A 10,996-nucleotide genomic window follows, 5' to 3' on the forward strand; every position below is an offset into this window, starting at 1 on the left:
CTCTCAGAGTGGGGTATGAACTCAGGTTGACTGGGATCAGGAGTGGGGGGCTAAGGCCCTCAGCTGGTTATGGCTTCAGGGATGGGTTCTGGCTCAAGGTGCCCCCTTCCCCCTCTGATGCAGGGTACCCCTCCCTGGCCAGGAGCAATACCCTAGTCAGACCTCAGACACCCTAATCCTATTAGTTCTGCTCTCTGGGCTCCCACAGCCAGGCCAACAAGCCCGCCCCACCCCTACACCCCACCCTCCTCCTCAGAACAGCCTTGCTGAGGACCGAGCACCATCCCCAGGGAATCTCGGGCTGCCCTGGTGTCCTCCTTGCCAGCCCAGGGGAGCTTCTCCTTCTTCTCCCCAGAGAGAGAAAGAGACACCCCCAAAGCCCCTAGACATTGTCCTCATATTGACCCCACCCCTCCCACCGGAGGTGGAGACCATATGTTTCCGCTGGGTTGACACCGCCCTTGGCCTCCTGCTCTCCAGCACAAAAGACCAGAGAGGAGTGAGGACTCTGCCCCGAGACCCGAACTATCAGAAGAAGCAAGCCAAACCAAGAGACACCAGTTCTTTATTAGGAGTTAAAAGGGCCTTGTGTGTGCAGGGCAGCCTCCCCCCCTCCCGTCACAGCCTCAGTGGGGAGGCAGCAACTGACTGCTCTGTGTTTTTCTAGCTGTGATCCTGGGGAGGTCCCCTCACGTCCCCAGCCTCATGGGTAGGCCCGGCCAACGTATCAGGTCCTGCCCCAGCAGACCCCTGCCCATGGGAGCAGAGCCTACTAGGAGCAGGGGGGGTCAGGGGGACAGTCCTTGAAGTAGTCGTGACAGTAGGTGCAGAGACAGGCAAGGGAGCGCACGTACTCCACGAAGTCCACCTCACAGTCCTTGTTGGTGTCCAGAACACTCATGAACTTATTGTAGTCACACTCTCGCAGCTCGGTCTGTGTAGGGGGAGGGGGAGGGGGCAGGTTGAGGAGGGAGCATGCCACTTCCCGCCCTCCACTCCTGGGCGGTCCCACGCCTCCCACACCCCTCTGGGGGCCAGCCTCAGCCTCCTGTCCTGGTCATTCGCCCATGTCCGTGCCCCCCACACCGTCCTTCTCAGATCCCACTGTCTGCCACTGAGTGTCTCTCCCTCTGTCCTCCGAGGAGCCCTGCAAAGCAGCAGGTGTAGCGACTCTCCTTCCCGTCTCACAGATGAGGACACCGGGACTCCTGCCACGTCCGTTCCCTTTCTGGTGTCCCCTCCTCACAGCCTCGCCTGTACCCCACTTGCTCAGAGCTTGCCCCCGGGTCTGTCTCTGCAGAGTCCAGGCAGTGCTCCCCTGCAGACTGGCCACCCCAGGTGCTCACCGGGGTCCAGGTGGGCAGCTCCTTCTGCAGCAGCTCCTTGAGCTCTGCCTGACAGAGCTTGTGCTTGTCCCCGCAGCGCCCCGAATATTCCTGGAAGGTGCACACGATGGCAGCCACCGCCTGCTCCAGAGGCCTGGCCATCCTCACTGTCAGAGAACAAGGGTGTGAGACTCATGCCAGAGGCCCAGGGCACCTCTGCCCAGGGCGTTTCCCAGGGACTGCTCCCAGACCTTAGTCTCCACCAGGCTTCGGGCAGGCCCCACAAGCTCCCCTCTGAGCAGCCCTCCCTGACCACTCCGGCCCCTTCTAATTTATTTCCCTACTACCCCATTGTTATTTTCCTGGATGGAGGTCTTCTTTCCCTAACATCATTGCAAATTCCTCAGGGAGAGTGCCCCACCCGCCAACTACACCCCCACACTGGGGATCCTTGAGGACTCCCTGACTGTCTACCTTCTCTTGTCCCTGACACCCAGGAAGGGCTCAGTCCCACTGTGCACCCCATGAGATACAGCCTCCTGACCTTTAGGACCCAAACTCCTTCCGTAGGAAATAGCACAAGGAGACCCTTGCCCTGTGTGCCCCATCTTCAGGCCCTTGGAGAAGCTAGGCATTCTCAGGGAGGGGTCAGGTCTGAGAGGAACCCCCACCACCTCACCACCACCACCGTCACCCAACCCTCCTCCCGTGAACTCTGCTTGGGATCCCCTGTGCATCGAACCAGCCACGCAACCTCAGATGAGCCACTGACACTGGGTGTCAGGGGCCTTAGCTGTAAACTGGGGTTCATTCCGCCTCTCAGGCCTACTCAGGGACCTGAACCGGCAGTCCACAGAAAGAGTCAGCTCAGGTATTTACCGGTCTGTGATTTGCCCCACCTGAAGCTGTCCCCCTGCTCCCTGGGGTCGTGAGATAGAAGGCTCTGCATAGGACCACCCTGTTCTGTCAGAGGGGCAGGCTTTCCTGGAAGTGCCCGCCTCCCCCCAATCCCACCGCCTTCTGGGAGGCTGCCTCCAGCCTGGGGAAACCCTGAGGCAGTCGGGAAGGCAGTACTATTCCCCTGTGAGCCTAGGCCCTTGTTCCCCCAGGGGACAGGAGTGTGCAGCAAGGCTGCCCGGCCGTGGCTCTGTCCCTGATGCCCCTCCGCTGGGCCCTGTGGAGCAGAAGGCTGGCAGGGCTGCGGGCGGGGCGATGGGGCAAAGCACTGCCTGTGGTCTCCCCGTGACAGCCCAGCGTTGGGGCAAGGTGTCTGTGTTCCCAGCAGAGGAAAAGGCCACACACGCAGGGAATAAGGAAACTCCGAGGTGCTCAGAGGCCCTTCTGGGCTCCTGCCAGCCTGGCTGGCACCACCGCGGTTGCTCTTTCAGAAGCTGGGTCCCTGGAGACTGGAGGGAATCCTCTCTTCCCCGTGAAGCCCTGACCCCTGCCAGATCTCAGCGCTCCACACCCCTAACCCAAGCTTCCAGACAGCCCTTCGCTGTACAAAGGACCCCTGAGCCAACCATATCTGACATCCCTCACCAGGCCAGTCCCTGCTGTGCTCATCCCTCTGCACCCATGCCCAGACCCTGAGCTGCCCTGCCTCCCAATCCAGGCAGCACCCAAGCAGCTGGTACTCACCGCTGGTGTTGGTTTCAGCTGTAAGAGGCTAGAGACAGGACATCCCTATTTGTAGCTTCCCAGTGAAGGAAGGGAGCAATTATGGGGGCCCAAGTAGGTCAAGCTGAGGATGCCCCCAGGGGCTCCCCTGCCTCCTTCCCTGGCGGCCCTTATTATAGGCCCCACCAGCCCACCCACCCATGCATACATCAAAGGCCCATTCGGGGCCACAGACACAACCCCCTTATTGTCCGCCCCCAGAGCTGGGAACTGGGCACAGCAACCCCCCCAACCCCTTCCAGCACAGTTGGAGGAGACAGGCTGATCCATCACATCCACCCCCACCTCTTCACTCTAGAAGCACACATAGCTTCACCCTTAGAGAATCCCTGTGCCAGAGGGGATCTTGGAGAGCAAGGTCTCACCTGCTTAGCCCCCCATCTGCAGGTGAGAACACTGAGGCCTGAGATATCCTCTCTGCCTGACCAGCTCAATGGTTCTTGGTCACTTTGGGCTGTGGACTGCTCTCTCCCCTGAGGAGACCATCTGCAGGGTGTCTGGAAGAATAGGAGGAAGGAAGGCAAACTCTCCGAGGGGCCCTTCCACAGTCAGGCTGACTTCTCTGCGGCCCGCACCCCACTGCCCTAAGGGCCGTAAGTGGGCCATAAAACCTGCGGGCTTCCCTGTGCATACAGCCCCTAGGTCTGTGTCCTGTCCTCTGTTCCCTGAGGTCTGATGGGATGGGGCCTGGTTTCCTCTGGCCTTTAGCTGGAGTATGTAGCCCTTTGGGGTCCCAGCATTATGGGGGCTGTCCCCCTTGTCTCCCCTCCTCAATAAGGCCTGGGCGTCAGCTTCTGTCTTCCTCACCCCACAGACTATGAAAGCCAAAGGTCGTTTGGGCTCAGCTTGGCCAATGGTCTTGGGGCATGAGGGGCCCTGGTGCCCTGCTCACCCCCTGGAGTTGGCTTTCTCTTAGATTTTGGTCTCCTCATTCCCTACTGCCCTGTGAGCTCCTCATTGCTTTGGAACATGTTTTTTAATTCTGTCCAACATTTTTTGTTGTTTTTAGTGGGAACAGGCAGAGACCACCATATTACCAGAAGTGGAAATCCCTCCATATCACTATGACTCTATTCCCTCTCTCATGCCCCCCAGCCTGAGAGACCCTTCCCCATTTCATAGCAGGAGAACCCAAGACCCAGAAGAGTGTGTGGAAAGTGGAAGAGGAGGTCAGCACCCAGGCCTCTGAGGAAGCTTGTTGCTGATGGAGGCAAACAGAGAGCTCATGATACCTTGATCCCAGCCCTTCCCCAGAACCCAAACCTTGCCTCTGCATCCTCTCCATGAGGGCTCAGCCCCTGTGGGTGAGGGGGCTGAGCAGGGGGCGGGTAGGGAAAGGAGAGCTGTGATTAGCCCTGTTTTATAGGCAAAAGGTTACAAGGAGGAGGGGACAGAAGTGGGGGCCAGCAGTTACTTCACTTCTAGGCCAAGTACCTGTTCCGGCCTGTGATTTCGCGGCTCTGCTACCAGCCACCTCCCTGCTACAGGTCACCCCACCCTCCGGGCCTCACTTCCCTCATCTGTCAATGATCAGGGATAATAATGGTGACCACTTCATAGGATTCCTGTGGAGCTTATACGAGTTGATGTGTATAAAGCTCACAGATAAATAGTGCCTGGCACATAGTAAGGGCATAAATGTTAGCTGAGAGGTGGGTAACTTGTCCGATGTCACACAGCTAATAAGTGGCCAGCCTAAGAGCCATTCATTATTCATGCAGATATTTAAAGGCACCTGTCCAAGGCATTATGGGCATAGTCATAAGCAAGACACATCAAGCCTGGCTCTGTGGAGATGACAACCTAGTGGGGGACACAGGCAGTAACAAATAAATGGACGCTCGGCTGGTGGTGTCAGTGCAAGAGCCAGAGCCAGGGCCAAGGGAGAGAGGGTGGTGGCGGGCTGGCATTGTATGTGGTGGTCTGCTGAGTGGCAACCTGCTTCTCAGAGGTCCTTCACATTCCTCAGCCTGCTGCACCTTTCCGGAAGGATGCTGCCCCTTTGTCGGCCTGCTGCAGGCGAGGGGCAGGAGCTCACCCAGGAGAGACAGGCACTCTGGGGTTGGAGGACCGTCGTGGAAAGAGCCCTTCACCAGACCTCCCCTGCAAGCTCCACCACCCTCTTGCCACCTGGCCTCGAGCTTATCCTTTGCCTGGTTTGGGCCTAATTTCCTTGCCTCCAAAATGGGTTTGGAGAATTCCTACCCTAGGACCTCCGTGTGAAAGTGCTTTATGTCACTCACTGTTACAGCCTGCCAGCCCACTGAGACCCCTCAATGGAGGCGTCAGGGAGAGGGGAAGCGGAAGGAGGGAACAAGGCCCTCCTCACCGGGTCATTTTGGGCAGCCTTCTTCGGCCTCCACACAGGGCGTGGGTAAAGCTGCAAACCCTCCTCCCCTGCTTTCCTGAGTTCTGGCAGTGACGGGAATCTGCCTGCCCGTTGGAAGGCCTTCCCAAGCAGCTGCCCTGAACCCCGCTTTCTGCAGTGGTTCCAAATGGACCTCACGCTAACCATCCCTCTGAGGCCAGTCGGGGGCTGCCGTCGTCCTGTCCCACCCTCCGCTGTCCGCTACCTCCTCTTGCCTCTCTACCCTTGGGCTCTCACCGGAGCTCCCCTGCTGTGGGTGCCGGAGCTAAATGCTGAGGTGTGCACCTCATCTGGAAGGTGAGGGTCTCTCCCTGGCCTGTGGGTGTGAGGGTGGGAGTAGATGCATTCTGCCTTGACAGGATTTCCTACAGTACTGACCCTCCCGCCTCGCCTTCCCCCTCTCCCTCTCCTTCCTGCCCCTCCTCTCTCCACTGCCCCCACCATCACCACCAGGGCCTTTGAAAGGCTCCTGGGAAGCTGTGTTGCCCTTTCAAGGTCAGTGTCTGGTTCTGCACCTCAGGGAGAAATAAAATGAAGTGTCCTAGAGCACCTGGACATTCATGTACTTGTTCCAAAAGGACCTGGGCCCAGGGATCAGGGTGAGCACCCCCAATCCCATAGCCCCATGGGGCCAATGAACTGCTGTCAGATTGATCCACCTTCTTTCTCATCATCTAAGTCCCATAAGGGGAGGTGAGAAGGGGGGATTTAATTACTGGGGCTGGAGCCGGGAGGTCTTTGCTGGGGAGAGGGTCTGAACTGAGACCAAGGAGAGCCTGTGGAGCTTAGAATACTACCTCTTTTGATGGCCGAGCCAGTTATGCCCATTTCCCAGATGGGATCGGTGAGTCAGTGGAGAGCTCATGTGACTTGAAGACAGGAGCACAGGGAGCCCTAGTTCAGTCTTTCCCCTGTCTCAGAAGCCACCTTTGACGTCAATATTTCTTTTCTTGGAGGGTTAATAGGCTGCCAAGGGTAGACCCTAAAGAGCAAAGGCCAAGGGGACAGCAAGCCCTGATGGGAGGCACGGCTGTCCTAAGGAGGGTCTCCCAGCTGCAGCTCCAGGAGAAGGGAGGAAGCAACCTGTCCGACATTCCTTTGAATGATGCCATTTTCTGGACTCTTCTGCTCTCTGCTTCAGCAGAGATTTTGTGGGAGGACTGTTAAGACCAGCTAGGTAAGTCTGGTGTTTGTTAAGTCTGTCAAATGCACAGAAGGAAAAGAAATTAGCCCCATTCCGGGGCACCTGGGTGACTCAGTCGGAAGGGGGTGGGAGACGCCTGGCTGGCTCAGTCAAAAGAGTATGCAACTCTTAATCTCGGCGTTATGAGTTCAAGCCCCACTGGGCACCGAACCTACTCTAATAATAATAATAATAATAATAATAATTTTTTAGGGGTGTCTGGGTGGTGCAGTCAGTTGAGCGTCCAACTCTTGATTTTGGCTCAGGTCATGGTCTCAAGGTTGTCGGATCCAGCCCCATGGCAGGCTCCAACTCGGCAGGACTTTGCTTGGGATTCTCTTTCCCTCTGCCCCTCCTCTCCCCCACTCCACAGAAGCATGCACACACACTCTCTCTCTTTCTCTCTCTCTAAAATAAATAAATAAATAAATCTTTAAAAAGAGAGAGAGATACAAAGTTCAAAGAAAAGATTATAAGGCAAAAGAAGGTGGAGAAAGGAGAATTAGAAGAATTCCAAAATGAAACAAAAGGGAAGGATTAAAATGTCACATAGGGGGCGCCTGGGTGGCTCAGTCAGTTAAGGTCTGCCTTCAGCTCAGGTCATGATCCCAGGGTCCTGGAATCAAGTCCCACATCGGGCTCCTGGCTCAGCAAGGAGCCTACTTCTCCCTCTCCCTCTGCTGCTCCCCCTGCTTGTGCTCTCTCTCTCTCTCTCTTTCTCTCTGTCAAATAAATAAAAACATATTTTTTCAAAAAATTAGCCCCATTCAGCGCCCACCAGTTGAGGCCAGTCTCCACCAGCCAAAACAGTCCAGGAATGGGGAACTGAGCCCCAGCAGAAGCCAGGATCCATTGTGAGTATCCAGACCACCAGCAAGTGAGCCAGGTTTCCCCTTGATTCATCAAGAGACCAAGAACATCTGGACTGTGCTCACCCGGGTCCCCTTCCTTCCCACAAAGCCTAAGGCTGTGGAGGTGGCCAGGGGAAAGGAGGGAGGCCCACACTGCTCCTCCGTATCCCATGTTCCATAGAGGTGAGGTGTTTTCTTACAGACCTGGGTCAAGTCCCAACACTGCTCCTTATTCAACGTCTCCCGGCCCGTTTCCTCTTCCGTGAGGTGCAGTTACCACCAGCACACCCATCATCTAACTGTTCTGGTGATGCAAGGAGACAGTGCTCCACAGGCCCAGCAGAGAGCCCGGCCAGAGGGAGATGTCCAGGAACGCCAATGCTGCCCCCTCCCTGTTTCCTCTCTGTGATGAGGGTCTAAGGACAGACCCTCTCCAGGGAATCCAGAGGCCAAGTGACACTGCATGGAGTTGCTGAGAGAGCTGCTTTGGGCCGTGAATCACCATCAGCACCACTCCCTGACCTACTTCTCCTGGCTCTGTCTCCTATAGGACATTAGGGAGGTGGGCTTCTCTCATTGCTAGGCCTGCCCAGCCTGCCTCACCAGCCCCAGATGTGCAGTTAAGCAGAACAGTGAGAACAAGCAGGTTGTCCAGGCACCCCCGCACTCGGGTCCCATCCATCTCTGGGCAGGTCTAGTCTGAGGTATTCTGAAAGTGGTCACCAAGCATCAGGGTTTCCCAGGGAAGTAAGAAAACAATTCAGGAAAATATTATATTGTCTATTGCTTGTCTACTATCCATCCCCTCTTTCCTTATTATGAAAACCCATTTTGGGGGTACCTGGGTGATGCAGTGGGTTGAGTGGCCAGCTCTTGGTCTCAGCTCAGGTCATGATTTCAGGGTCCTGAGATCGAGCCTTGCATTGGGCTCTATGATCAGCGCAGAGGCAGCTTGTCCCTCTCCCTCCACCTCAGCCCCACCCTCTGCTCCTGCACACGCGCGCCTGTGTGTGCACTCTCTCTCTCAAATAAATAAATAAATAGAATCTTAAAAAAAAAATTTTTTTTTCCTTTCAAAGTGTCATTATGCCCAGGTAAAAATACTTGGTTGCAGCTAGGTCCAGTCTTATTACATCCCTAAGACCAAAGAGCTGCAAGTGGAAATCCCTGGAGAGAGCACTTTTTGCATAATTAAAAGGCAAAGTCTGAAGGAAAGCTTTTTGCACCTTCCAGACTGGAACATGGACAGTGAAACCTGGAGGTACAGCAGCCATCTTGTGATCACGAAGCAGCATGCATGAGGGGAAAAGCATATATACTATAGGTTACAGAGCAAAAAAAATTGAAAAGGCACTTGGTGTCATATAGCATCTCTGCGCCCCTGAACGAACCCTGAACTGCCCACCCCAGACTTCTTGTTATGCAAGACAATTAAGCACCATGGAAATAACCATGCAACTCATAGCTGAATACATTCCAAACTGGTAGAGAATTTTACATCTGAAAGTGGAGTCCTCAAGTAAAAGAATCTAAAAAATACAATTGGCTAAGTGGAGGAGGAAAGACAGAGAGATACAAGAGCCAAATACGTCCAGGCTGGAAAGCCAAAGACCCTTGTTACGAAATGACAAAATATTTGGTTGAACTGTTCATTGATGTATCTTGGGATGCAGACCAAAGAGAATCCTAAATGTAGTGATAGAGGAAGTGGTAGGAAAAGTTTAGAAAGTTAACATGAGCTGGTTCCTTGCAAGAGGGGGATGCTGCTATTACAAAAACCAAGAAGGTGCCATTGGCTTTGGGATCAGGTAATAAGTGAAAGCTAGAAGGACCTCAGGAGGTTAGCAGTAATAATTTGGAGGGTAGTGAGGAAATTGTTACTGAAGGCTGAAGAAAAGGTGACCCCTAGGGACACCTGGGTGGCACAGTCGGTTAACCGTCTGCCTTCAGCTCAGGTCATGGTCCCAGGGTCCTGGGATCGAGTCCCACATCGGGCTCCCTGCTCGGCGAGGAGTCTGCTTCTCCCTCTCCCTCAGCTGCTCCCCCTACTTGTGCTCTCTGTGTCAAATAAATAAATAGAATCTTAAAAAAAGAAAGAAAAAGAAAGAGAAAGAAGAAAGAAAGAAAAAGAAAGAAAAAGAAAGAAAGAAAGAGAGAAAGAAAGAAAGAAAAGACCCTAGTATGTAGTCGTGGAATGTCTGGGGACATTACAGTCTATGGTAATGGGAAAATAGAAAGCGTACCTAATGAACTCATGGATCCAGCTGAGGAGATGTTTAGATGGAATACTGAAAGTGCCTACTTCTTCTGATGCCCATGATAAAACAGGAGAAGAAAGAGATGACCTAAGAAGGAACTGCTCAGGTTTTTTAATATAATATAGAAATATAGATGGCCCAGAACAGTCTTTACAGCCAGCACATGGCTCTCAAAGTAATAAATGGCTTCAGGGCAAAGGTCAAATCCAGGGCCTTGCCAATAGAGAGGGACTCCGGGTAAAAACAAAGTCAAAGGTAGAGACTTGGAAAGATTTAAAGGCAAGTCTCACAGATCTCAGATAAGCAAGTTGGCTTCTAACAATTTTGGAAGTGTGCCTCTCAGATGCTTTCAGACAAGAGGGCCTTTCTCCCAGCTCCCTGATTCTCAGTCTAAGGTAGGGAGGGGCCGGTCTCAGAGAGATTTCTAAGTGTGGCATTAGTCTAATTAAGTGAATTATAAGTTGATACACAGGAAGCCCACAACATTTTTTTTTTAAAGATTTTATTTATTTATTTGACAGAGAGACAGCGAGAGAGGGAACACAAGCGGGGGGAGAGGGAGAAGCAGGCTTCCCGCTGAGCAGGGAGCCTGACGTGGGGCTCTATCCCAGGACTCTGGGATCATGACTTGAGCCAAAGGCAGACGCTTAATGACTGAGCCACCCAGGCGCCCCTAGCCCACAACATTTTTAAAGGAATTACATAATCCTGGGCTGAAAGGGATAGAGACAGTTCAAACAAAAGAAGCTTTGGGTTGTCAACTTCCTTTGGGCAGGGGGCAGCTGAGAAACCTACAAACACAGACATTCCTTATAGAAAATAAAGAGTTAAAGAGAATGAAACCAACAACCTAGAGCATGGACCCAAGAAGAACCACTTATAGGGAGCAGAACTGGGCCCTAATCAAGAATCTGGTGGCATGTGTCTGACTCAATTTCAGAATTGCTATGGACCAATGACACTTTTGTGCCTTTGATCCACCACCACCCCTTTCTGACTAGGAGTGTTTATTATCTGTCTGTCTCACTTTTGTGCATTGAATGTATTGTTCATAGATCTTCAGGTCAAGGGAATTGTTCTTGAGGAGCTGATTAGGGCCTGACATAGATAACAAGACCCTGGACCCCACGTTGATGCCTTAACAGGGTGAAACATGGTGGGTCTTGGGAAGGAGGTGACTACATTCTGCACATGGTTGCTAGAAGTCAGACTATGGTATACAGTCTCCCAAGATGGCCACGTCAGTTTTGTGCTACTGCTCCTCACATGAACAGATGGAGCCTAATTCTCTTCCCCTTGAATCTGGGCCAGCCTGATGACTTGCTTGATCA

At 53.5% G+C, this 10,996-nt stretch overlaps 1 protein-coding gene across 1 annotated transcript; it reads right to left on the reverse strand.

The window, feature by feature from the left end:
- Positions 1–772: 772 nt before the first annotated feature.
- On the reverse strand, positions 773–1,487 carry S100A3 (S100 calcium binding protein A3). The gene is made up of 2 exons (XM_035009468.1): positions 1,347–1,487; positions 773–934 (listed from the first exon to the last, which is right to left on the reverse strand). Exons 1-2 carry the CDS (start codon positions 1,485–1,487, stop codon positions 773–775), a joined length of 303 nt encoding a protein of 100 aa, XP_034865359.1.
- Between the last annotated feature and the right edge of the window lie 9,509 nt (positions 1,488–10,996).

Source organism: Mirounga leonina, unplaced genomic scaffold, assembly GCF_011800145.1.
Source record: "Mirounga leonina isolate KUSES-001 unplaced genomic scaffold, KU_Mleo_1.0 Mir_154, whole genome shotgun sequence".
NCBI lineage: Eukaryota > Metazoa > Chordata > Mammalia > Carnivora > Phocidae > Mirounga > Mirounga leonina.